This window comes from Rhinopithecus bieti, unplaced genomic scaffold (genome assembly GCF_001698545.2).
Source record: "Rhinopithecus bieti isolate Rb0 unplaced genomic scaffold, ASM169854v2 scaffold_1618, whole genome shotgun sequence".
Taxonomy (NCBI): domain Eukaryota; kingdom Metazoa; phylum Chordata; class Mammalia; order Primates; family Cercopithecidae; genus Rhinopithecus; species Rhinopithecus bieti.
In genome coordinates, this window is record NW_016803937.1 from 5,367,251 (window position 1) to 5,394,383 (window position 27,133).

The 27,133-nt window shown below is 44.4% G+C and overlaps 1 protein-coding gene across 1 annotated transcript in view; it reads left to right on the plus strand.

Annotated features, from left to right (window-relative positions):
* MBTPS1 (membrane bound transcription factor peptidase, site 1) overlaps window positions 1-27,133 on the plus strand; it is a 65,989-nt gene that overhangs the window by 12,720 nt on the left and 26,136 nt on the right. The window contains exons 2-11 of the mRNA XM_017860925.1: window positions 2,550-3,036; window positions 5,181-5,438; window positions 9,006-9,209; window positions 10,945-11,055; window positions 11,496-11,605; window positions 13,282-13,398; window positions 14,195-14,262; window positions 17,669-17,771; window positions 20,298-20,449; window positions 23,540-23,701. Coding sequence (XP_017716414.1) covers window positions 2,868-3,036; window positions 5,181-5,438; window positions 9,006-9,209; window positions 10,945-11,055; window positions 11,496-11,605; window positions 13,282-13,398; window positions 14,195-14,262; window positions 17,669-17,771; window positions 20,298-20,449; window positions 23,540-23,701 — 1,454 coding nt within the window. The 5' untranslated portion in view covers window positions 2,550-2,867. The remainder of the gene's footprint in view (window positions 1-2,549; window positions 3,037-5,180; window positions 5,439-9,005; window positions 9,210-10,944; window positions 11,056-11,495; window positions 11,606-13,281; window positions 13,399-14,194; window positions 14,263-17,668; window positions 17,772-20,297; window positions 20,450-23,539; window positions 23,702-27,133) is intronic.

Here is a 27,133-nt window from a genome sequence, read left to right on the forward strand (position 1 = left end):
CTGGGATTACAGGCTTGAGCCACCGCGCCTGGTGAGTGAATTATTTTAGAACAGGTTGAATTAAAGTTGATTTAACCCAGTTGGGTCTAAGATTTTTCTCACTGCTATTACTTATATTTGTGTTATATGGAGCCGACATGTGTCGTAGATTATTTAGCTTGAGGCAGAAAAGTTTTAAGAGGCTCTTTTGTTTGTTTTTTAAGTGGAGACAGAGTCTCACTGTGTCACCCAGGCTGGAATGTAGTGGTGCACTCTTGGCCCACTGCAACCCTCCAGGCTCAGGCGATCTTCCTGAGAAGCTGGGACTATAGATGCACCACCATGCCTGACTAATTTTTAATAATTTTTTGGTAGAGATGGGGTTTCTCCATGTTGCCCAGGCTGGTCTCAAACCCCTGGGCTCAAATGATTATTCCTTCCTTTTTAACAGCAACATCAAAAAACCTGCCTTGAGTAAGGAACCCATTTAATAAATATCTTTTAAATATATATTCATTTACTGTGGTATGAGAACTGTTATTACTGGCTTTTATCTTCTTTGGCCAGTAGTCTTTAATTAAGCTAGATACATGCTTCATGTCATTATTTTCTTTGTACTCCACTGCTGGATGTATCAAGCATAAAGAAACTGAGAAATAGGGGCTTACTCCTGAGTAAACTTCTGTGAAACCTGTTAGGGTGGCTTTAGGTGCCCTCTGCTTTTCTGGTCTTTCTGTTTGGCTCTTTGCTTTTGCTCGTGCGTTGGCATTCTCGTTGTTGTTGTTCTTGTCAAGGTGGATGTAACTGCTTTAAACTTTCACTCGTCTCAGATGAGTTCCACGTCTCTTAGTTGCCAGTGCCAGTACTAGAGATAGACTTGTTTTTCAGGATCAGTTGTTAGTACAGTAGTGAGAGTCCCTACTTAGTAAATGTAAAAATATCGTTTGGATATTTTAACCCCTCACAGTACTTTTATCAATGTTTTTCTACTTGCGGAAGCACATGTTGATAGTTCCAGAAACCAAAAACTCAGAAGCACCAGTTTCTGCCAGAAGAATGAGTTTTAGAGCTTGAAGTACCTTTCCTAATAGATGACTAACTCCTTGTCCTTAATGTTTTCTTTTTAAATACAAGTAGTGGGCAGACATGGTGCCTCATGACTGTGATCTCAACGCTTTGGGAGGCCAAGGTGGCTGGATCACCTGAGTTTGAGACCAGCCTGGACAAAATGCCGAGACCCCTTCTCTATATTAAAATCCAAAAATTAGCTGGGTGTGGTGATGCATGCCTGTAGTCCTAGCTACTCGGGGTGCTGAGGCCAGAGGATTGCTTGAGCCCAGGAAGTTGAGGCTGCAGTGAACTGCAGAGATTGCGCCACCCACTCCAGCCTCAGTGTCAGAGTGAGGCCCTTCCTCAAAATAAATAAATAAATAAATAAATAAGAGTAATAAAATCCTAAGTAACACTGGAAGGCCTCTCTTGCTTCATTTACGCATCCCCCACCCTGCTGGATTATTTATGCCCCAGGTATGGTCTGTGCAACTGATTTTTCTGGGTATGTTACAGCCAGCATTGTTCTTTACTATTGCTCTGTTTTCATTGTGAAGAATGGCAGTTTTTCTTACAATTTAGATGTTTTGGAAGATGTCAGTGTCCATGTGTAATTTAATATTCAAATGACATTTTTGTTTAGCAGTAACATCCCTCACAAACTGTCCTCTCATGTCACTCCAGTAAAGAGATCATCTGGTTTTGTAACACATTTAGCGAGTTATATTTCTTTAAGTGTGAGGTTTCAGGTAAAATAGATTTCAAGACAGTAAACCCTTTTATGCTCTTTTCATAGAATTGGTAGAAAATATTTCAAAATCTGTAATGTTAAAGCATAGTGTTTCTTAAAGAAGGTGTTAAATATCACTTATATGGAAATTACTTTGCTGTTAGGTATTAATGTTACAGCAGAAAGTGAGGATGTATACCAAGCTTTTGCCTGAAAACCTCATGAAATTTGTGGGAAGTAAAAGTGCCAACTGGGGAAATCCTCTGGGGATTGAGTTGCAAATGATAGGAAATACAGAATCTGAAACAGAACAAAGGATCATCCTGATTCCCTCTTCTCTTTGACTGCTAGAATGCTCAGGTCCAGTGTGCTTAATATTTTTGGTGTTGTTTTGTTATCCTTAGTTTTTTCCATTTTCTCATTTATTTTATTGTTTTATTTTGAAGATGCCTAAAAAAATTTTCCCATGAAAGCAGTGAGTAATAAGTAAATAAACACGAAATAATACGTTTCATGGTTGTATGGCACATTAATTTGTCTTAAAACTGGGATATCTCTTTTATTCTCTTATTTATTGTTTTAGACATAGGGTCTCACTTTGTTGCTCAGGCTGGACTCAAACTCCTGGGCTCAAATGATCTTCCTACCTCAGCCTCCCAAGTAGCTGATCTACAGGCACCTGCCACCTTGCCTGACTGACCCACCTGTTTAAATTATAAATACAACTAAATCATACCTGGCTATGTCAGTTTGCTACTAATGTCTGTTTGCACTATTTTTTGTTTCATAGATTGGCTCACAGTGGTTGATTGATCAACCCCGTTGGACGTTGGTTCTGTGGTACAAATGGAGTATAGGACTCAGTCATCACGGCCTGAGTGAGAGAAGCCTTATTTCCAAGATGGAGAAGAAGCGGAGAAAGAAATGAAAGCCTCGCTTCAGGCTGAACCACAAAAGGCCATGGGATTTAACTTTTATTTACGTTGGACAAGACTGTAAGATGGCTGATCAGTAATGTTGCAGCTTTTAGCCGAAACAAAAATTTACTTCTAATCAAGAAGAAAAAAGTGTGATTTGAACGTATGCAATTTTATGATCATATTCGCTTATGACCATGAAGCTTGTCAACATCTGGCTGCTTCTGCTAGTGGTTTTGCTCTGTGGGAAGAAACATCTGGGCGACAGACTGGAAAAGAAATCTTTTGAAAAGGCCCCATGCCCTGGCTGTTCCCACCTGACTTTGAAGGTGGAATTCTCATCAACAGTTGTGGAATATGGTAACGATGTTGTCTTCAATATTAGGACCTCCCATCCTGTTTTTTTCAAGCGTGCTTAATATAACATTAGCTATCGCTGAAGAACATGTTCCTCTTTTCTACAGTATATTTCTTTTTTTTTTTTGGAGACAGAGTCTCATTCTGTTACCCAGGCTGGAGTGCAGTGGCATGATCTCTGCTCACTGTGACCTCTGCCTCCTGGGTTCAAGCAGTTCTCATGCCTGAGCCTCCCGAGTAGCTGGGATTATAGGTACCTGCCACCGTGCCTGGCTAATATTTTGTTTTGTTTTGTTTTTGAGGTGGAGTCTCACTCTGTTGCCCAGGCCGGAGTGCAATGCTATGATCTCGGTTCATTTTCTACCTCCCGGGTTCAAGCAATTCTGCCTCAGCCTCCCAAGCAGCTGGGACTACAGGCACCCACCACAACTCCCAGCTAATTTTTTCTATTTTTAGTAGAGATAGGGTTTCACCATCTTGGCCAGGCCGGTCTTGAACTCCTGACCTCGTGATCTACCCACCTTGGCCTACCAGAGTGTTGGGACTACAGGCATGGTGGCTCATGGCCTTTTTTTTTGTATTTTTAGTAGAGATGGGGTTTCAGCATGTTGGCCAGGCTGGTCTTGAACTCCTGACCTCAAGTGATCACCCTCCTTGGCCTCCCAAAGTGCTGGGATTACAGGCATGAGCCACTGTGCCTGGCCTTCTGTCGTGAATTTCCAATGGGTTGACTGCACAGCTCATGAATATTAACTTTGTGTAAGTTTGTTTCCCAGTAGAGTAAGCTTATATGATACAAGGAAATTGACATGAATTATTTACCTACACCTTCTGTTTTTTTTTTTCTTTTAGAGACAGAGTTTTGCTCTTGTCACCCAGGCTGGAGTGCAGTGGTGCCATCTCAGCTCATTGCAGCCTTGACCTCCCAGGCACAAGTGATCTCCCACTTCAGCCTCCCAAGTAGCTGGGACTACAGGCACCTGCCACCATGCCCAGCTAATTTTTTTCTTTTTCTTTCTTTCTTTTTTTTTTTTTTTTTTTTTTTTTTTTTTTGAGATGGAGATTCACTCTTGTTGCCCAGGCTGGAGTGCAGTGGCGCCATCTCAGCTCACCACAGCCTCTGCCTCCCGGGTTCAGGCCATTCTGCCTCAGCCTCCCGAGTAGCTGGGATTACAGGCATGCGCCACCACACCTGGCTAATTTTGTATTTTTAGTAGAGACTGCATTTTTCCATGTTGGTCAGGCTGGTTTTGCACTCTGACCTCAGGTGATCCTCTCGCCTTGGCCTCCCAAAGTGTTGAGATTATAGGCATGAGCCACTATGCCCAGCCTACACCTTGATTCTTTGGAACAGGTGCCATTGTAGTTGGTAAGGATGGGGAGCTGGGAGGTGCTGAATGTTTATGTTCTAGAGTTTATATGAAGAACTAAGCAAACAGTGTCACATAATCCACTCTGGAATTTTGCTATTGTTTTCATTTTAAGAAACACTGAGCATTCAGTTCTCTGAATTCTTTTCCTATTTGAAAAAAAATTATATGCATTTCTTTGTTGTGTATTCAGACTTCTGTAGGTATATGCTTTTTAAAAAAATATCACAGGTATCTGGTTTTGAATGATGTATTCTGTGTGGTTAGGTGATTCATACAGATATTTATTTATTTATTTATTTATTTATTTGGGACAGAGTCTTGCTCTGTCACCAGATAGGGGTGCAGTGGCGTGATCTCAGCTCACTGCAGCCTCCGCCTCCCGGGTTCAAGTGATTCTCCTGTCTTAGCCTCCCAGGATTATGGGTGCCCACCACCGCACCCAGCTAATTTTTTGTATTTTTAGTAGAGATGAGGTTTCACTATGTTGGCCAGGCTGGTATCAAACTCCTCACCTCATAATCTGCCCACGTCAGCCTCCCAAAGTGCTGGGATTACAGGTGTGAGCCACCACGCCCAGCCCCATATAGATGATTTTTACTCAAAGCTCTGCAGACAGCTGTCTAGGCATCGAAAGTAGTCTTTGTGTTTTCCTTTCATCTGCTGTGGGCTTTAAGATAATTTTTGTTTTGCCAGATTTTAGATTAGATACAATGTAGTATATGTTACAATGTATGTGCCTAAATTCTTATTTTTGTTTGTGGTGATTGGTTTCAGAATATATTGTGGCTTTCAATGGATACTTTACAGCCAAAGCTAGAAATTCATTTATTTCAAGTGCCCTGAAGAGCAGTGAAGTAGACAATTGGAGAATTATACCTCGAAACAATCCATCCAGTGACTACCCTAGTGATTTTGAGGTGATTCAGATAAAAGAAAAACAGAAAGCAGGGCTGCTGACACTGGAAGATCATCCAAACATCAAACGGGTCACGCCCCAACGGAAAGTCTTCCGTTCCCTCAAGTATGCAGAATGTGAGTATTGTGATTGTAGGCAGATTTCTGTCTCTGCCATTTACTCTGAAAAATCTCAAACTGCAGAGTACTTGAAAAATAGTACAGTGAGTATCCGTGTCCTTCCATCTAGTTTGCTAATTGTGAACATTTTCCTGGTAGGAATTTTTTAGTTTAATTTTGTTTTTTTCGTGCACAGGGTTGGCGGGGGGGGGGGTGGAATTATTTTTTAAAAAGAGACCTCGTGCTGTTCTGGTAAAAGAAAATCTGAGGGTTTGCAGTGGTAGATGGTAGTGATCTTTGTTTCTGTTGGAAGTGATTTGCGCCAGCTTCGTCTCAGAGCTTTCAGACTTCAAGGCTGCGGCTGCGGCTGCCTTCTTGTGCTGAAAGACGCATCCTTATGTTTGCTTCTTTCTTGCATTTTGCTTCTCTCAGTGTGTGTGTGTGTGTTTCAGGACGCAGTTTCACTCTTGTTGCCCAGGCTGAAGTGCAGTGGCGTGATCTTGGCTCACTGTAGCCTCCACCTCCCGGGTTCAAGCGATTCTCCTGCCTCAGCCTCCCGAGTAGCTGGGATTACAGGCATGCGCCACCACACCCAGCTAGTTTTGTATTTTTAGTAGAGATGGGGCTTCTCCATGTTGGTCAGGCTGGTCTTGAGCTCCTGACCTCAGGTGATCCGCTCTCCTCAGCCTCCCAAAGTGCTGGGATTACAGGCATGAGCCACCGTGCCTGGTCCCATTTTTTAAGGCAGTCTTGCAAAATATGTTTTCCTTGGGTTTCATTTTGTTTTTCTCAAAGCCTCCTGACCAGCAGTAGTCATGCATCAGCTGGGTTTGTTTAAGTCATCAGCTGTGCACGTGTGAGGATGGAAGGAATTTGGCTTTTCCTGTTCTTCTCCAGGGCTTAGTCTTTCCTACTTCATTACAATTGGGCTTGTCAAGATAGAGTTTAGCCTCAAGTAATAAATTGCATATTTATTAAATGATATTTTCCAAAGATATATATTACCAAAGGAAAAGGGTTTTTTTTTCCTGTTTATCTTAAATCAGGTTAACAAATTGCTAGTTCTGTTATTGTTTACTATCATTTCTTTCATCAGAAGGAAGAAGAAATTAAAATTTTTCTCTTCTTTATCTATCATATTTTAGGCCTAAGAGCCTCTGAGGTTTTGCTGCATTAAACACACACACACACACACGAAGAGAAGTTTAATTTTCATAGTAAAACCAGGTGTAAACTTCAGGCATCTGACTTTCTCAGAGCCTTTTCTGCTTACTCCAGATGTTATGTATTATTCTCCTTAAAAAGTAGTGACACCTCAGAATAATCCAGGAAGATAAAAGCCAATCACACCTGATACAATTAGCCAAATATATACATTGTGGTATTTTACTTGACTTCAGTTATCTTAAAGAGCTCTAGAATGCTTTAGGAGACACGGAGTTGCCTAATTTTAGCACAAGAATCCTAGACTCTCTGGAGGTGGGATTCCCTTGTGCACCATCTCCACTGCGTGTGTCCTGGGTGCCTGACCCCCCTGTGAGGGGAACCTTGCCCGCGTTGCCTGCCCGTGCCCCTTGAAGGTAGCTGTGGCCTTCAGCAGTAAGCGCCTTTCCCATCTTGAAGCTTCAGTTTTCTCATTCATAAAATGGAGCTGATACTCCCCGCCTCACGGGGCTGTCATGAAGAGAACATGAAGTAATGCATATGAGGAAAGCAGTAGAGTGTTCAGGATGTTGTAAGTAACCAAATGTTAACGATTTCTATGATTCTTACTCATAGAAGGTTTTGCTTTATGCTTTATTTTGGGCTGACACCATTCTCACTCTGGATCCCACCCATTTCATTCTATCCGTAAGACAAAGCGTACCTGTTTTCTACAAGACAATAGTTAAAGATATGATGAAGATAACTGTCTTTTTGATATTTGAAGATACCCATGGTGTGTCTCTTTTGGCAATTTTTTCTCTCCAAGCTAATCCCCAGTTCCTTCCATAGTTACTCAGATCCTTCCATAGTTACTCAGATGACATGATTTCAAGTCCCCTCATCATTGTAAGTGTTTTCCTTTGAATGTACTAATTTTTCTAAATTATTCTAAAGCTGTGAAGCCCTGAACTGAGTATAATACTGGAGGTGTAGTCTGGCCTGTGCAGGGTTGAGCAGAGCAGACCCCTTCCTGGTCTCAGTGTTGCTCTTCAGTCAGCACCTCCAGCATTGTCCTGTGCTGTTGACTTAAAGATCAGACTCAGCACAGGAATTTCAATTAAGAACCATTTCAGCTGGACTGTGCAAATATTTACTTACCAGAATTGACGTGACTGTGTATGCTTCCAGGTCCCTGTACTTACATGGGTGTCGCTTGGTAAGGCTGGAATAAAAATGACAATGATTTGCTTTAGAAACAGAACTGTATTAGTAGTATAGATTTTCTCCTCTTAAAACGGACTTGAGATATGACTTGTTCATTGTAACATGGTCTTTGAAAGGTAAAGGGAAAACTCTTTTTTTTTTTTTTTTTGAGACGGAGTCTCGCTCTGTCACCCAAGCTGGAGTGCACTGGCCAGATCTCAGCTCACTGCAAGCTCCGCCTCCCGGGTTTACGCCATTCTCCTGCCTCAGCCTCCTGAGTAGCTGGGACTACAGGCGCCCGCCACCTCGCCCGGCTAGTTTTTTGTATTTTTTAGTAGAGACGGGATTTCACCGTGTTAGCCAGGATGTTCTCGATCTCCTGACCTCGTGATCCACCCGCCTCGGCCTCCCAAAGTGCTGGGATTACAGGCTTGAGCCACCGCGCCCGGCCGGTAAAGGGAAAACTCTTAGGCCATTTCTGTGGTATTTCCTTTTCCTCCGCTTTTAAAATAGACTTACAGGTAGTAAAATTCGTCCTTTTATTTTATTTACTTATTTTTTTTCGTCCTTTTTAGAGTACAGTTTGGCAAGTTTTGGCAAAAGTATACCATCAAATATCCACCAACAAAATCAAGATATGGAATAATTCCATCACCCTCAGAAATTCCCCATCTCTCACTCCTTTGTAGTTCTTTTGTTTTTTTGAAAGGTGAAATTCTAGCAGATAAGAATATTGAGAATATTGAGCAATATACGGTTTTTTAAAGTCCCGTTGATATTTGATGCTCAATGGGATAACATGGCTTTTGCCTATCCCAGAAATCTAGTGAAACTTCTAGTGAAAATAAAACTCCATGAATGCTTAGGGTCATTTTCTTTAACTTCTCCCCTTTCTGGTTCAGTGAGAACAAGTTGCTGATGAAAAATCAGGTTTGTCTTTAGTTTTAGTATCACAGTTAGCTTCTTAAAATTATTATTATTTAATTTAATCAGTCTTTCTCTGCCTTACCTTGGTTAGAAAATTTCAAGTAGAGAACTATTTGGGAATAGTATGATAGCTAAATAACATCCTATAATTATAATTGCATTGAGACTGTCCTTCTAGAAAAAGAAGATAATCCCACTTTCCCTCAAACAGAATGGCAAATGGTAATCCTCGCTGTGTTTGGGGTCGTTTTGCCTGGTGGGTATCGTGTTTTGTTCTTCTGTTCTGACCTTTCTCTCCCTTGCCTCTAGCTGACCCCACAGTACCCTGCAATGAAACCCGATGGAGCCAGAAGTGGCAGTCATCCCGTCCCTTGCGAAGAGCCAGTCTGTCCCTGGGCTCTGGCTTCTGGCATGCTACGGGAAGGCATTCGAGTAGACGGCTGCTGAGAGCCATCCCGCGCCAGGTTGCCCAGACACTCCAGGCAGACGTGCTCTGGCAGATGGGATATACAGGTGTGTGCTATTACCCAGGGAAGGTGCGGAAAGTCCAGACATCTAGGAATTCCGTGTTCGGGACTGCCTAGTGCGAAAGCCCTGCAACCTTCCACTTCTGACCTTCGTACTATTTGTTGAGCTGGAAGGTAGCCAAGTACTCCTCGTCTTTGACTCCTGTTATGCCAGGCATCCGTTTCTGTGGCTTTTCTAATTGCCACCATTTGTGTCTTATTTTTGTTACCATTTCTGAGGTTAGAAGGGGCAGACTGTGGAGCACTTCTCTCCTGTTGACACGTACACAAACGAGCACAGCACTGCTGGCTGCTGGCACTGGCCGACAGGCCTGCAGAGGTCTGTCACTTCTTGGGGAAAAATGGTCCCTGATCTGGGTAATTCCATGGAAATTAGTTTATCACTTGAGTTTGGTGCCCTGAATGCAGAGTGACTAAGTAATTGACTATCAACTTGCTAATGATTTGTTTCGGAACAGGAAGCGGTGTTAATGATCATGTCCTGTGAAATAAAACTCAGAACAATAAGGGTTTTTCCTTTGCTGATTCATCATGACAAAACATTCCTGTTTTATCTGATGTGAAGATTTTTACCTTCTAAATGTAAACCAGTTTCACCTGCTCCCAGGAAATCTCAGTTTGCCTAAGTGTCTTTCTGGTATCTCCTTGACTTAGGGACCCTTACCTCTCCTTTGATCTCCTTGGCTCCCTGTCCTCCAAAATGTCTGAGATACTTCAACTTATAATACCTGGTGGACTGGCATTTCATTAAAATGTGTGTCTCCCCATAGTTTCACCTTTTTAGAGTGAGAACTCCTTCACAAAACAAGTTTTCTAATCATCAGAAATAATTTTTTATTCCCCCCAAACCAAATGGTTTCTGATTTTGTGTGCATTTTTTAAAAGTAGCATTGATCTTTATATTTATCTCAGTGTAATAGATTGTTTCACATAGTATTGATGTGTACACAGCCCTTTTGCCAGAAAGACATTACCCTCTTGACACTGGTTAGCTGTTAAGTCATACAGGTATTCTGTATTTTTTCTAGATGCTTTCTAGAATTTTTGGTCAGACAGGCCAGTTGTGTTTCACATTGGTGTTGATGGCTTTGGCCAGTATCTGGAATAGACTTACTATTCTAGAAAAGGGCACGCTGCAGTGATTTTTCTTAGGTGTGATGAGCCCCGTGTGGTGTTAGTTGTTCCTCGCGGCAGCATTTGCTGTTTTATAAATGAGCTGCATGGAGTAAATTGCTGTCCTTGTCAGGAATGGGAATGGTTCCCCCTTTTCCCCTTTTCTGTGTCCTGCTCCTTGGGTGTGTGGTTTGTGAGTGTTTTGCAGGGCCTCTGAGAAGCGGGGGTGGAGACCTGTGATAAATTGCCAGAAGGAGAGTATCGGTAGGTGCCATCCTGGAGGCTTGAGAAGCCCGCTAGGAGTGGAAGGAGTGGTTCCATCCTGAGTGCTAGTGGCAATTGAGGAGGGTCTAGAAGGATTTTCTGCTTATCCTTAAATCTAACTTGGTGACAGATGATGGCATTGCTCCTGCTGTCCTCTTTGCTTGGCCTTGGCTTAGCCAGCTGACCCTGGGAGCAGCTGGCTTAACTTGTTTGCTCTGAGCAGGCTTTGGCCTTCCACAGTATGTCATTTTCTGTGGGTCCCAGGAAAGAATGTATTTTACAGGCAAAATCCAAAAAGATGATTTCTTCAGACATGATTGTGTTTGCTTTCTTTTCCGAATAAGGTGCTAATGTAAGAGTTGCTGTTTTTGACACTGGGCTGAGCGAGAAGCATCCCCACTTCAAAAATGTGAAGGAGAGAACCAACTGGACCAACGAGCGAACGCTGGACGATGGTGGGTCTCAGTGGCAGTGAGAATGTGGTCATGTGTGGACGTAGGACATCACTCCCGTCCTCTCTGATTGATTGAGAGGGTGTTTAGTGCATGATTCCAGTCTGTCAGCAATTACTCATACAAGCCCAAGTTGTTATTGTGCCTTTTGTTGTGGCAGAAACTGCTCTGAATACCTCAGAGGATGTCGGGAAGTAGTGCTTCAGGAGAGAGTGGGGATGCCTGGTGCAGGGGCAGCTCCCCATCCGGAAGAGCGTGGAGGTGGCTAGACCTAGAAGGGGTGCTTGTGCCAGTGATGTCCAAGGGGATCATAGAGCAGCAGCAGAGACCCTCCTCTCCAGCACTTGGAAATAGAAGGCTGTGAAACTCATGGCCTGGAATGTTGCGTCCTGGCACTTGCTATCCAGTGTGTTTAATGGGATTGTTTTCTTTATGGACTACAGGGTTGGGCCATGGCACATTCGTGGCAGGTGTGATAGCCAGCATGAGGGAGTGCCAAGGATTTGCTCCAGATGCAGAGCTTCACATTTTCAGGGTCTTTACCAATAATCAGGTAGGTGTTTTGAGGACCCCTGAAACTTGAGGAATTCATACTGAAATGTAAAAAGCAGAATCACTGGACTTAACACACTTATGTAAAAGGAGTGCACGTCAGTGACGCTGAGCCATTCATACCGCAGCACACATGCCCAGTTTACTCTTCCTCTGCCTCCTGGGTGGCTCCGCCCTTCTCCCACCAGCCACCGTGTCGACCTAACTTGAACACTGAAGACCCTGCTGAGGCTACCACTTACAACGATTCTTTGATGTCCCTTGTTTCTTCTCTACCTCCAGGCTTCCCCAGACCTCTGTGCCCTGGGTCGGGTGTCTGCATGACAGAATAGAACAGTTGCACATAGAATAAGTGTGTTTGCCTCCCTGATTGGGCTCCTACCACCTTCAGCTGTTTTATTTACCTCTGTGTCCCCACACCTGGCATTGTGTTGGGTAATGTGAGTTTACAAGCTTTGTTCCTTCACTCTTCATTTGCAAACCGTAGAAAAGGGAGAGGGTCCTAGTATTTGTTTCTTTTTTCATCATTTATTTTTTAAGGTTAATTTTTGAATAGGTAATACATAGCTCAGAAATGTCAAAAGGTAACACAGTGAGGCCCCCACCCCGTCCCCGTCCAGCAGGTTCTTTCCTCACTTGCCCGTGTCTCTTGTGTGATGATGTTCCTTTCTTATACCTCCTTCTAAAATTTCTTTGGTGTATATAAGAAAATATAAATACGTGATCTTTTAAAAGCCTTTTAAAAACATAATCTTAATCATTACATTGCTTCTTTTCCTACTGTAAACTTAATTTTATATTTTTAAAAAAGCAACAGCTGAAGGTGATCCACAAAGTAATGTACCTTTTGTAAGGAACATAGGAGCACTTGAACATCAGAGGACTAATACTGTGAAATAACTGTTACCGCTGCCGTTTGTCCTTCAGTCTATTTAGGAATGAGAAGATTAGATAGATAAGTTGAACTATTCCAAAATGCTTAACTTAATAGAAGTGCCTTGGGATAAGTCCTTTTACAGGAGAGGGCAGTTGGAAGCATGAGTGTTTTCCAGGAAGACATTCTTTGTGTAGAGAGCTGCGCATTTCACCTGGAGAGATAGGCCACCTGCGGAACTCAGCTGTCTCTTCCTTAGGTTCAGCTCCAAGGACTTAGAACTTCTAGGTGTTGTATTTTACTCTCCAGAGCATTATGCATACTCAGGATTTATTTCTGGTTTGGTGTTTTTTTTTTTTTTTTTTTTTTTTTTGAGGACGGAGTCCGCTCTGTGGCCCGGGCTGGGATGCAGTGGCTGGATCTCAGCTCACTGCAAGCTCCGCCTCCCAGGTTCACGCCTATTCTCCTGCCTCAAGCCTCCCGAGTACTGGGGACTACAGGCCGCCCGCCACCTCGCCCGTCTAGCTTTTTGTATTTTTTAGTAGTGAGGACGGGGATTTCACCGTGTTAACCCAGGATAGGTCTCGATCTCCGGACCTCGTGATCCCGCCCGTCTCAGGCCTCCCCAAAGTGCTGGGATTACAGGCTTGAGCACCGCGCCCGGGCCTTATTCTCTGGTTTTAAGTTAAAAAAAAAAATTAAGGGAAATACTTTATGATTTTAAGAGCCTTAGAAATAAAAACTGTCCTAGCTCTTTAAGACTTGATTGAAACACTAAGCGGACTGTTTTAATATTTAACTAGGTATCTTACACATCTTGGTTTTTGGACGCCTTCAACTATGCCATCTTAAAGAAGATTGACGTGTTAAACCTCAGCATTGGCGGCCCGGACTTCATGGATCATCCCTTTGTTGACAAGGTTTGTGGAGTCATTGCACACAGGGTTTGGGTGACAGCTCCTGCTCTTTCGCAGTCCAACTTTGCATCACATCTAGTGTGTTAGTGGCTTTTCATCCAGGTGGTGACAGCTTTGTGAGAACAGATGGCTAATGACATGAGCTTCAGTGATGTGCATGTCATAAATTGAGTGGGTTAGAGGCCTTAGAGTAGGTGTTTATAAGGAGCACATGGTGCCTTGCTGATTCTTTTTTTTGTATTTTTTTCTTTGAGATGGAGTTTGATTCCTCTTAGCTAGGCTGGAGTGCAGTGGCGTGGTCTCGGCTCACTGCAACCCGCCTCCCAGGCTCAAGCGGTTCTCCTGTCTCAGCCTCCCAAGTAGCTGGGATTATAGGCGCACACCACCAGGCCTGGCTAATTTTTGTATTTTTAGTAGAGATGGGGTTTCACCATGTTGGCCAGGCTGGTCTCCAATTCCTGACCTCAGGTGATCCACCCAGCTCAGCCTTTCAAAGTGCTGGGATTACAGGCGTGTGCTACCATGCCCTGCCGATTCTTTCTTACCTAAACATGCAATTTTGTTTTCCTGAAAGTGACTAGAAAGTCAGCATCTGCTCTGTGCACTGCATGCTTCTCCGCCCCGGGTGGTATTCTCTAAACCTGCAAGTTGCCAGCATATCCACCTTTATGATGGTCCAGTGCTGCTTTTTTAGAACTGTTTTTAGATGTTGTGTAGGTTTTTTGTTTTTGTTTTTTCTTTTTGGACGATTATACATTAAGAGTGGTATACTTTCATTAAATAAATGCTCATTTTGTAGGTGTGGGAATTAACAGCTAACAACGTAATCATGGTTTCTGCTATTGGCAATGACGGACCTCTTTATGGGTAAGTAGCCCCAGCAGGGATGACCTTGGGAATTTTTTCCCCCTTAAATAACTGAAAAATTGTTATCTGTTTGTGTATCCACCTATGGTTACCTGTTTATATCTGTCTAAAACTTTGTCTTAAGGATGTTTTCCTCATGTAAAAAAATACTGTAGGATGCATGATGAACACCCAGGTACTCACCACCCGCCTCAGCAGTTGTCACCTCAAGGCCAGTCTTCCTTCTATTTATGTCTTTAAAATTTTGTTACAAATTGTAATTTAGAAGCCTAAAGTTTTTATTCTAACTACCTTTTTTTCCCCAAAATCAATCAGAAAAGTGAATCTATTAGAAAGAGAATCTGCAGTGTTGATGAGATCTGTGTGCAAAGCATTGGGGTAAAGAGGCAAACGGAAGAGGTTTCTGCCTGTCTCCGAAAGAGCAGGTGCGAGCACAGTGACACTCATTCACGGAGGAAGTGCTGGCGGGCCTCATGGCAACATGGACGGTGCTTTGGGAGTTGATGAGAGGGATCATGTAGGAGGGAGGCAGGGAGGACGGTGTCACAGGGGGGCCTTTGTGCTGAACTTAAGCAGCACGAGATGTGAAACATTTGCCACTGAATCCCAGCCAGTACACTCCTGTCTGGTTAGAGGTCTCAGTTTTCTTTCCACCAGCAGCTTCATTTTATTCTCTAGATAATGTTTATAAGTCATTTCTTGTGCTCAGTTTCTGTAGGATGCTTTATGCAAATCCAGGGCGTAATAGGAGGTGAAGCTATGTGAAGTTCATGTTTGTATATCTCAGAAAACGCGGATATTGGCGTTCTTAGGATTCTAGCCTGATAGTTGAGTAAATGATCCTAACCCTCATCAGAGGTCCACAGTTCTGGATTTTGCTGTGGCATCAGTAATACGTATCGTGAGCCATAGATGCAAGTGGCACGAACATACCCTTGCTGTAGCTCTGCCGTGATAAACTCTAGTTATTAAGTCATCTCGTCAGGTTTTCTTGTCTCCTTTTTAAATGTTCATCCCATTTTTTATGTCCCCACTCAAGGCTGGCACTCACCAGTTCAGAGTCACCGGGTGTCAGTGTTTCCTAGCCTGTTTTCCTATCTGAGTCTTTTCCCACCCCAGCTCTTCCAGCATGGACAGGGATGAAAGTAGGTGTGGAAGCAGACAAGTCCGACCTGCCCCTTACGGCTGAGGCACTGTCACTTCTCTGAGCCACAGCTCCCTCACCTGTCATGGGAGCAGAGAGCAGCCTGTAAGGTGCCTGTGAGGCTGAAATCAGACAGCAGGGGGAGGAGAGCACCATGAATGCCGACGATGCTCTGTGAATGACAGCTGCTCTCTTTCTGTTTTGTGTGTATTTCTACTGTTCAAACATATATTCTAGCAGTTTTCTAATGAAGAATCTGCAGCGGATTATTATTGCCTAATAGATGAAATCCACATTTTTCTTTTGGTTTTCAAGGTCTTCAGTATTCTGGGCTGAATTGCAAACTTTTTCTATAAAGGGTCAGATAATAGTTTAGGCTTTATTGTGTGAAAGCAGCTGTGGGTGATATATATGTAAATGAACATGACTGTGTTCCAGGAACGCTGTATTTGCAAAAACAGGTGTGGGCCTGGTTTGGCCCATGGGCCATAGTTGGCCAACTCCAGCCAGAATCTCAGTTCACCTTGATCTTCCACTTCCCCACACATACCTTCCTGGAATAAGTGTCCGCCTTCTGTTTCTTTCAGGTCTTCCGCACCCCGTCCCTCTGCCCATCTTCCTGGCCACACCTGTCTGGATTCTCAGCTCTTTCACATGCTATTCTGACTGCTTTTCTGACTGCTTTCTCACATGCTGGCTGCCGTTCTGAAACCCTGTGGCTTTTGTGGGTGGTTGCACTCGATAGCTTCTTATCAGAATTGTGAGTTTATAGTGGGTTGGAGGAGAAGAGCCTTGCAAGGAAGGCCCCGTCTCCACCTTGTTTGTACGCTCATGCTGCCTCACACAGACCTGGGCACCTGCTGGCTGTTGCAGTGATGGGACATGGCATATGATCACAGCAGCCCAGCTTGTGGCGGGTGTGGTTTTTTCTGCTCGGGCATCTGGTGGGACTACTCCCAGGGCTGGTCTGAGGACAGTAACGCGCATACGTCAGCTCCTCTGGGAGTGAGGCACACATCCTCTGGTCCTCTTTGCTGTGGTCTCTTTCTCTGGGTCCTGCACTCTGTGGTGCCAGTGAGCCTGCAGTCTCAGCTCCCTCCTTTTCAGTACCAGCAATGATTTCTTAATGCCTTCTCTTATTTTTTAAGAGTTTAAAGTACACTAAGCATTATAGGGATTGACAGGTAGAGGAGGGTGGGAAGGTGGTATTTTTTTGGTCACCTTTGGTGGGAGTTTCTATCAGTGACTTCTGTACCAACCTCTGCTCCTTGTGTTCCTGGGAATGTGTAAATATCTAGCATCGTCATCAGAAAATCATTATTGGTTCCTCCGAATGCTGGTAGGATATTGGTGGCCAGTGGGCTGAGAAGGCAGTACCAGTTTGTCTCGGTGTGTTGGGAATTGTCAGTTAAAAACAAACTCTGGGAGGAGAACTTCATGCTGCTATTATCTCATAAGCCACTTGGAATCAGTTGTAGTTCTTGAATTGTCAGAGTTCATTTTTTTGGTAGTATAGCCATAATAGATAAAGCTTAGCAATGCAGTTTTATAACTGAGTGTCTCATATTTTCAAATAGTTCATCTTTATCTTGACTTTGTGGTTTACACATTTTTGCCATTATTTATTTCACTGTAATTTCTTTGCAGATCTAGTGCACTTAAGGTATTGGAGAGACTCTAAGGAGCTCAAGATTACAGAGTAATGATAGTCCTTCCACAGTCCCTAGGAGGAGGGTAGAAGACCACCACAGAAGTTCAACTGAAAACTTAACCACTTCCTGACCTTGGCAGATGCAAATGTGTGGTTACGGTTTCTTCCCAGAGAAGTGTGTGATTTAGTTGGGGAGTTAAGATGAATGTACTGGGAACAGTTTGAAAGTGATGTGAGAATGTGTCATTAGATGATGAACTGCGATCATGTTAAGTGTTGTGAAGTTCAAGGCAAGTACAGATCCTTAAGGCTTGGATTGCTGGAGGGAAAAAGGGAGCCTTGAGCCCCGGTGTGCCAAGTTGACAGGGAGGAGAAGAAAGGAGGGGCGTTCCAGGTGAGAGGGTGTAATTGGAGCACAGTATGAACGTGGCAGGGTCATGCGTTTCACAGGACAGCCGTGAGGAGCTGCACACATCTTCCCGCAGAAGCAGCTCATACAGTCTTAGATTGTTCTGGGAGTATTTGCCCTGGTTTGAATCATCCATTGTAAATTATTTCTCTTGTTTTTTTTCTTTTCTTTTTTTTTTTTTTTTTTTTTTGTCTCAATATAGCACTCTGAATAACCCTGCTGATCAAATGGATGTGATTGGAGTAGGCGGCATTGACTTTGAAGATAACATCGCCCGCTTTTCTTCAAGGGGAATGACTACCTGGGTACGCTTTTCTTTGCTAAATAATTGTATTTAGCTGGACAGACTACTGTGGCTAGCGGCACCGGTTGTTCATGAGCCGTGGGGTGTATTTGTAAGTGTACAGACACCCTCACATTCCCAGCTGAATAGCTGGGGCTGTGAGTGCCTGCCCAGCCATGAGGACAAGAGATCTGGCCCCTTCAGCATCTGCCCCTTCACTCTGGCAAGTCCACAGCTGCTGTGAGCATTCTAAGTGTGTCTCCCAGTTTCACTTATTAACTGATTTCTGACGAACTCATCTTTATTTATTTATTTATTTTTTTTTTTGAGAAGGAGTCTCGCTCTGTCGCCCAGGCTGGAGTGCAGTGGCCGGATCTCAGCTCACTGCAAGCTCCGCCTCCCGGGTTTACGCCATTCTCCTGCCTCAGCCTCCCAAGTAGCTGGGACTACAGCTGCCCACCACCTCGCCCGGCTAGATTTTTTGTATTTTTTTAGTAGAGACGGGGTTTCACTGTGTTAGCCAGGATGGTCTCGATCTCCTGACCTCGTGATCCGCCTGTCTCGGCCTCCGAAAGTGCTGGGATTACAGGCTTGAGCCACCGCGCCCGGCCTGAATTCATCTTTAGGTGAATTGGGTTCCTGCCCATTTACCCTATCTAGTAGTGGTAACCGTTTACCCTATCTAGTAGTGGTAAGCAGTGCTCCTCAGTGGTAGGTGAGATGATTTTTTTTTTTTTTTTTTTTGCGGGGGACCTTAAGAAGTTGGAGAAGCCATTGAGAACAGCTTAATATCAACTCTGCTAACCCAGAAACAATTGCACTTAGCTGGACAAATTCAAAATAACTGCTACAGTTAATAATTCAGCTGTTCGGGCTTTAATTATGCAGCAAATTCACCCGCCTTTACCTGTCAAAGTTTGATGAAAAATTAGACGCTCATGCAGAACAGCAATTGTGTACCTTTGCCCTCACGGTGGCTGAGGGGAGCATCTGCCCTTCGCTTTCTTCAGGGTCAGAGCATCTCTCCATGCTTTAACTTCACGTGTCACACTCGGAGGCCTCAGATAAGTCCCTGCAAAGATTCCCAACTGCCTGGGAACACTGTGGGCCTCGTCCACACTGCAGCACTTTACGGGATAGCCTTTGTACTGTGCCTTCTACCTGAGCCTTTGTACTGTGACAATGTCAGCCCCCAGTGTCCCTGCCACCCAGCCTCACCAGGGGTCCCCGCCTCCCACACTCACATGCCTCTTCTTGGAGCTGACCTGTTGTCTGGGGACTGCTCTCTCATGTGATAGTCTGTCCAGGGCAGGCTGCATATCCTCCCATCCATGCTCCCTCAGCATGTTCCTTGTGCTGCCAGATACTAGGAAACTGCATCCGCCACTTTGTCCCCAGCTCCCCGTGTAAACGCTCTCACCAAACCGTGATGAGATGTCACCCACTTTGTCCCCAGCTCCCCATGTAAACGCTGTCACCGAACCGTGATGAGATGTCACGTCCATGGCCTTCATCACCAACCAGCTTTTGAATGGCGTTTGGGAAGTGTCCCTCCATCATCACAGCTGCGGTGGAGGGCGCCTTCCCTCGGCGCCCCAGTGTGTGTCCGCGGTCCTTGGCCTTCCCTTCAAATGGGTCTCATGTTTTCTGATGGAGTATTTCTCGTTTTGCCCCAATTCTTAAGAAGCTTAAGCGAGTGCTTACTAAAGCCTTATCCCAAGTTAGTCGGGTGGTTATCTTGTTCCTTCTCAATGGTTTCTTATTTCCTCTGTTACAACCATTTGAAACATCCACTCATACCTTATACTTTTTTCCTTGTAAAGAAACATGTTTGGGTTTTTTTACATTTTAATTTTCTAATTTTTCTAACATATTTCTAAGTTTAACTTATCTAGAGATAAAGCAGTTTCCGGTTTCTGGTCTTGGTGATAAGCCAGTGTCCGCTTTCTAGTCTGGCATGTCAGCAAAATTAAAATACTTATCTTTTAATTGCTTTATGCCTTTGCCGTTGTTCTGGTTGTTATAAAATATATTTTTAAAATGTTACTTTCTACGTTATCATTTAAGCTTATTTTCTGTATTGTAGTGAATATCTTTGTTTTTTTCTCTTTTGTTGGAGGCGGGGGCTGAGGGGAACAGGATCTCACTCTATTGCCCAGGCTGGTGTGCAGTGGCACAATCACGGCTCACTGCATCCTTGACCTCCCGGGCTCAGGTGATCCTCCTGAGTAGCCAGGACTACAGGCTTGTGCCACTAGATCTAGCTAATTTTTGTATTTTTTGTGGAGATGGGGTTCTTGCTGTGTAGCCCAGGCTGGTCTGGAACTCCTGGGCTCAAGCAGTCCACGTGCGTCGGCCTCCCAAAGTGTTGGGATTACAGGTGTGAGCCCTGCGCCCGGCCTGGAGTGAATTTCAGACTAAAATCAGTACCTTCCTAAGGTTATATACTGTGTAACCCATATCTCTGTTCTGATTTGATTCACTCATAACTGCATGTGGCTGTACGCCAAAGTATCAGACATAGAAACCAAGCTGCTTTTATTCATAGGAGCTACCAGGAGGCTACGGTCGCGTGAAACCTGACATTGTCACCTATGGTGCTGGCGTGCGGGGTTCCGGCGTGAAAGGGGGGTGCCGGGCCCTCTCAGGGACCAGTGTTGCTTCTCCAGTGGTTGCAGGTGCTGTCACCTTATTAGTGAGGTGAGTGCTGCCCCCCAGAGAACAGTAGCTCCCACGTCAGGACAGGAGCACTCCGTGCCAGCAGAGCAGGAGTTGTGTCTTACTTCTGCCCTGACTTGGATTTGAGAGCTTAGGCCCTTCACAGCCTTGCTCTGTCTCTCCTTCTTCATCTCTGCAAAGAGTAGGAGTCACTTCTTTTATAGTTAGATGACTTGAATGTGAACACACTTTATAAGCTCAAGTAAACAAAGTGCTGATAGGCAAAATACCTGTTTATGTTTGTGTTCTGTTTTCTGATATCCCATTTATGTGCTAGAAGTGTGCTTTTTATATCCAAGCAAGCATATATATCAGGCAGGGAACAAAAAGTAAGATATGTCCCTGCCATATATCCTCCATTTCCTGGGGATTCACTTTAAAAAAAAAAAAAAAAAAAAAAAAAAATTGCATATATGTAAGATATTCAACATGATGTTATGGGATACATATAGATAGTAAAAAGGTTACTCTAGTGAAACAGATTAACACATCCACCTTCTCAGTGTTACCCATTTGTTGTTTTTGTGACAGGGACTCACCTTTTAATGTTCACTGTAGCTAAGGATGTCAAACCCGCCAGGGACTGACAGTCACCACTCCACTTTGTCTCACTGAATCTCCTGCAGTTGGAGTGGAGCTTAGTGACTGGGCCTTAATCTTGAAGATAATGAAAGTGGGAGAAAGTTCTCAAAGAGGCTGGGTGCAGTGGCTCACACCTGTAATCCCAGCACTTTGGGAGGCTGAGGGAGCAGGTCATCTGAGGTCAGGAGTTCAAGACCAGACTGATCAATGTTGTGCAACCCCGTCTCTACTAAAAATTACAAAAATTAGCCAGGCATGGTGGTGGGCAGCTGTAATCCCAGCTACTCAGGAGATTGAGGCAGGAAAATTGCTTGATCCCGGGAGGAAGAGGCTGCAGTGAACTGAGATCGCGCCACTGCACTCCAGCCTGGGTGACAGAGCAAGACTCTGTCTCAATCAGCCAATCAATAAATAAAGTTCTCCAAGCGAGTAGACCAGAGTTGATGTTCACATGGTGTCACTTTCTTTGGAGGCCCGTGTTTCCTTACTCTCAGTTATATAAAAAGAAGTCTTTGGGGCTGGCATTTATCTTGTCACTGTATCTTCCCCCAGAATAAATTGTACTTCTTCTATCTAGATGAAGTTTTAGTTGAGTGTTGTGATAACACACAAAACTCTGCGTATTTGGAAGTTATTCTATGCTAATTTAAAAATTAATTAATATAAGCTAATAGTATTAAATGTCTTTATATTTTAAATTCTCTTTCAGTAAATTGAATATTGATTTCAGCTTCTAATGCCAGATATTATTTTGTTAGTAATCCTTAATAAAGCTAGATATTGGGCTGGGTGTGGTAGCTCACACCTGTAATCCCAGCACTTTGGGAGGCCAAGGCAAGAGGATTGTTTGAGGCTAGTAGTTTGAGACCAGCTGGGGCAACATAGTGAGACCCCATCTCTACCAAAAAAGGGGGTAGATATCTCTCTCTTTCCCCTTTTCTCTGTTCTTCCCTTAGAGTTTGGAGCCAAATTCTTGAGAATGTTGACATTGGCCAGACTGGCCTCTGGAGAATAACCGTGTGCTTGCTGGAAACACTGTCTTCTCTTCCAGTTGTTTTCCTCTCTCCAGTGTTACATCAAGTGAGGAACAAAGTGGAGGGAAGGTGGATAGTGGGCTACCTGGCCTACTTGCACCCTTGTATTTGCCAGGTGGAGAGGACTCAGTTAGGGCTCCTGTTTCTAATTTTGTTGATTCTAGAAACAGAAAATACTGGTTCATTTTTCCTACACGCCATGATTGTTAGCGGGAAGTGAAGGCTCTGCCTTCACCGTTGAGCCCATCAGCTCTCTGCTGTTTAGTAAGCGGGCATCCGAGGGGTTGTTCCTTTTCCCAGCAGCTTCTTTAAGTGCAGATATTTTCAGCAACAAGGAAGCCTTTCAGTCTCATCATCTCACTGCAGCAGATAGAAATGCCATTGTGATCATTCAGAAACGCCTCTGTATGTGACAGTCGCTCGCAATAGAAGCCGAGCAGCAGTGGCGGCCTCCTGAGCTCCAGCCTGATGATGCTGTGAAAGGCAGTGGAACGCAGCCCTTGAGTTCACTTTATAGGCAGGAAGAAGGGGAAGATTGTTGACCTGTAGCTTTGAGCAGTTCTTTTATTCTGTCATTAAAAATTAATTCTGCTTTATCTCGTCGTCTTATGTCAGATTTCCCATTTAGAAAACCTGCGTAGACTCCAAGACCAACCACTATCACATACAAATATTTAGGAACTTAGGAGAGTAAGTTTTCCTTTTTTGCGTACTGATATTCCCCCCTCAATTTTAGGAATTAAAATTGACTTGTATTTATAATACGTAGATACATAAAAATAGATGTTTTAATGTTAGTATTACCAGGCTGAGTTCCTAGCCAGGTCGCACTGTGTGCTAAAGCTTGTTCAGATGCATTCTTATGGTGAAACTGAAGGTGGCCTTAGGTTTGCGTCATTCTGAAAGGCATCATCCATCTGGGTGGCTCATCCCAGACAAGCCTCCCAATCTGGAAACAAAAAGGTGAGGATTGGCTTTGGAGGCAGCGGTCCTCACTCAGACCTGTGCCTCCTGCCAGTCCTGTGTTGTGGCCCCTCCCCAGGATCTGAGTGTGCTCCTCCTGCTCCCAGCCAGGCGGTGTCCCATGGCATCTTCTTCCTGTGGCCAGCAGGCTTCCCCTCCCCTGAGGAGTCAGGACGTCCTACACATTCATGCCTTCTGCAGCCTATGTGGTTGTTCAGTTAAATTATCAGAAACATACGTGTTCCTGGTGCATTTAGCATAAACGGCCCTAGCCCATGGGTCCCATAGAAGGTTGCGGAGCGGTCAGTCCTGGAGCGGGTACAGAAATGAGTGCGCTCTCATGCTGTCACACAGGCTGTGCCAGACAAGCACCTGTTAGATATGAAACAAGACTGCAGGCCTCTTGTGTGCACGTTTGTAGGTTAGGTTTCAGTGGTCTGATTTTCATCCTTTCACTGAGAGAAAATGAACAAATGCTTGATTTTTCCTCCAGCACAGTCCAGAAGCGTGAGCTGGTGAATCCTGCCAGTATGAAGCAGGCCCTGATTGCATCAGCCCGGAGACTCCCCGGGGTCAACATGTTTGAGCAAGGCCACGGCAAGCTCGATCTGCTCAGAGCCTATCAGATCCTCAACAGCTACAAGCCACAGGCAAGGTCAGTGCGCCATCCTGCCAGTGGGCCTTTCTCTCCTTCACTGGGCTCTGGGCGAAGTTTCCCTCTGCACTAGTACAAGCCTCGAAACAAAAAAATGATGACTAAGCACAGAATTCTCGGGGTGCTCAGAGAGGTTTTGCTGCTGCTTCTACCAGGGTACCGCTGGCAGAACTGGTAGCTACTTTCGACTTACTGATGTTATCTTTAATATAAATGGTTAAAAGTGATGATTTCTGAGTGGTTTGGTTTTTTTTTTTGCTTTTGTTTACTTTTTTAGACTTGAAATAATCTTAGGTTTACAGAAATTTTGCAAAAATAGGAGAGAGTTGTCATAACAAGATTGCCCAGTTTCCCCTGATGCCACCGTTTCAGATCACTGGAGTACAGCTGTTAAAACTAACATACGAACACTGACCCTGTGCGGTAATTCACTTGCAGACCACATGCATCTCGCCAGCTCCCATGGTGCTCCCGTCCGGCCTGGGCCCTGCTTTGTTTTCACCCTTTGTTTTGAAATGATTTTAGATTTACAGCAAAGTTTCACAAATAGTTCATGAGAACCCCTAAGTCCTTCACCCAGCTTTCCCTAACCTTAATATCTTCCGAAACCTCCGTGTGAGCATCAGAGCCTGGAAATGAATCTTGGTAGCACTGCTGACCACAGCATGAGCCTCATAATCTGGAAATGAACCTTGGTGTAGCTCTGATGACTGACCTGCAGGCTTCATTCAGATTCTGCCCATTGTCCCACAGGTCCCTTCTCTGAGATCCAGTCCACGATCCCACGTTAGATTTCATTTTCCTGTCTTCTTAGTTTCCTCTAATCGCAGATGGTTCCTCCGTTTTCCTTCATCTTATTACTGGTGGTGTTCATTTTCATCATTTGATTAATGTGGTCTGTCAGTCTGGGTCCTCCCAAGAAGCAGACGCCAAGCTAGGATTAGATGTTCAAAAGATTTGTGGGGAGTGAGGGCCTCTGAAGGATAAAGGGAAGGGTATGGGAATAGGCAAGAACTGCAGTGCTGATCTGACACCGAAAAGTTAGAAAACTGGGGAGGAAGAGGCTCGCACAGGCCTGAAAAAGTTTTAGCTCCTGGGAAATCCTTGAACCCGATTGCCTGTTGGAGGAGTCCTGTGTCCCCCAGGAATGGGCCTGCCCTAGTGCCTGCTCTGTGCTTAGTCATTGGCTGGGAGCAGCCCCAGCGGGGAGGCATGGGCTTGGCACAGACGTGTGAGGACTCGAGGGCAGCAGCTGCAGGTGTCCTCCTGCAGAGGAGATCTGAGCTGCTGGCCCTGTGGGGCCAGAGGTGGCACCTGCCAGATGTCTGCACTGTGTAGCCCCTGTTTCCTTTGTGACTTCTCAGTGTCTCGTGGGGGCATGTTTTGAGATGGTCTTGTTTCTTCACATACTTCCACTCACTCATGTTAGCATGCCTTGATGGTTCTTGCTTTTGGTGATTACTCCTGAGGACTTTGACACATGATGATTTTCTTTTTCCTTCATTCCATTTGCATTTATTAATGGGAACTCTGCTGGAAGGAAGAACTGTCCTTTCTCTCCCATTTAATTATTCAGTTCTTTATATCAGTATGGGAGCATAGATACTTATTTTACTCTGTGGATTATAATTAATATCATCATTTAGTTGGTCGTCCAAATTGTCCCAGAGTTGGCTGTTGGGAGCTCCGTCTCGTTGGCTTGTGTGTGTTTTCAGCATGTGTCCAGCCTTTTCTGAGCACTTCCTGTCTTCTTGGCAGCGCAGGATGTCCTGTCATGCACTTCTGTGCTCTAGCCTTGGTATCAGTTCTTTCTTCAAGCGGGTCTTTCCTGATGGCCTGTTCTAATGGTATTGAGATATCAAGACCTGGGCACTCGGGGTGCTCACAGCTGCTGTGCTCACAGTGGTTACTGCACTCTTCAGACAGAGCTGGGCAGTGTATGGACATGTGCACAGACACACACGCCTGCTTCTGTATCTGCCTATCAGTGTATGTACCGGAAACATGAGTAATGCCACCTCCAGATTCCACCTAGTATCTCAGTGTTCGTTCCAGCCTTTCCCTCTCCTTGTTTCTGTTTATTTATTTATTTCTTGTTTACAGAGATAGTCATATTAAACCTCTGTTTCAGCTCCATTCTCCAACAGTGAGAAGCCTGGCTCTCATTATCCACAATATATTGACTTATTTGCTTAGTCCTAGTATATACATACTGAGCAGCTTTGGAATTGCTAACCCATGTCTTTGTGAATTTTTTAAATACAGTATTTATGATAGTACATCATTATCTTTGGCCCTACAGAATATAGTTATAATGTTTTCTTCAGTTACTTAGGTTAATTCTTTCCTTGGTGTCTATTTTTAATACAATTGGACTCATTTATTCATATTTGTATTCCTTTTAGATTTCCCCACATCCTGATTGATTAGAACTTATTGGGTGTATGAAACATTACTGTGGTTCTAAGGATGTGTTAGTTTGTTCTTGCACCGCTATAAAAAAAATACCTGACACTGGGTAATTTATAAAGAAAAGAGGTTCAATTGGCTCTTGGTTCTGCAGGCTGTACAGGAAGCCTAGCGCCAGCACCTGCTTCTGGGGAGGCCTCAGGGAGCTTCCAATCATGGCAGAAGGTGAAGGGGAGCCAGCACATCACATGGCAAGAGAGGTTGCAAGAGAGTGGGGAGGTCCCAGACTTTTAAATACCCAGATCTTGCCTGAGCTGAGCGAGAACTCAGATGTCACCAAAGGGATGGTGCTAAACCAGCCATGAGGGATCTGCCCCCATGATCCCGTCACCTCCCACCAGGCCCACCTCCAACATTGGGGATTACAAGTCAACATGAACCTTGGAGGGGACAAGCATCCAAACCATGTCATTTCCCATTCGCCTGTTCTTTCTACCAGGCTTCCACACACGCCTTAGGTAACGATCACATCAGGTTTGATCCTGGGTTTATCCTTCCCCCTGCCCCCGCCACCCCACAAATGAGCACATACATAGAAGGATAGCATCGTTGTGGATATTCTTTTGGATTCTGCTTTTTTCACTTAATGTCTTGGAAATCTCTCCACGTCGGTGCATAGAACTTCTCCTCCTTTTTCACAACCGTATCCTGTGAATGTACAATTGTTTAAGCCATTACTTGTCTACATGTGGGCTTTTAAATTGTTTCCAGTATTTTGTAATTATAAACTTGCAATGAATAACCTCAGGCCTGTGTGTCTTAGTTTTCTTGGAGGTGTTCCTTCAGGGTAAATTCCTAAAATTTTACCCTGCTCAGCATTGAGAGTGTCCAGTAGCGCTGTTAGGTAAGGTGGCACTGCTGGTCCAGGTCGAGAGCGTCCGGTAGCGCTGTTAGGTAAGGTGGCACTGCTGGTCCAGGTCGAGAGCGTCCGGTAGCGCTGTTAGGTAAGGTGGCACTGCTGGT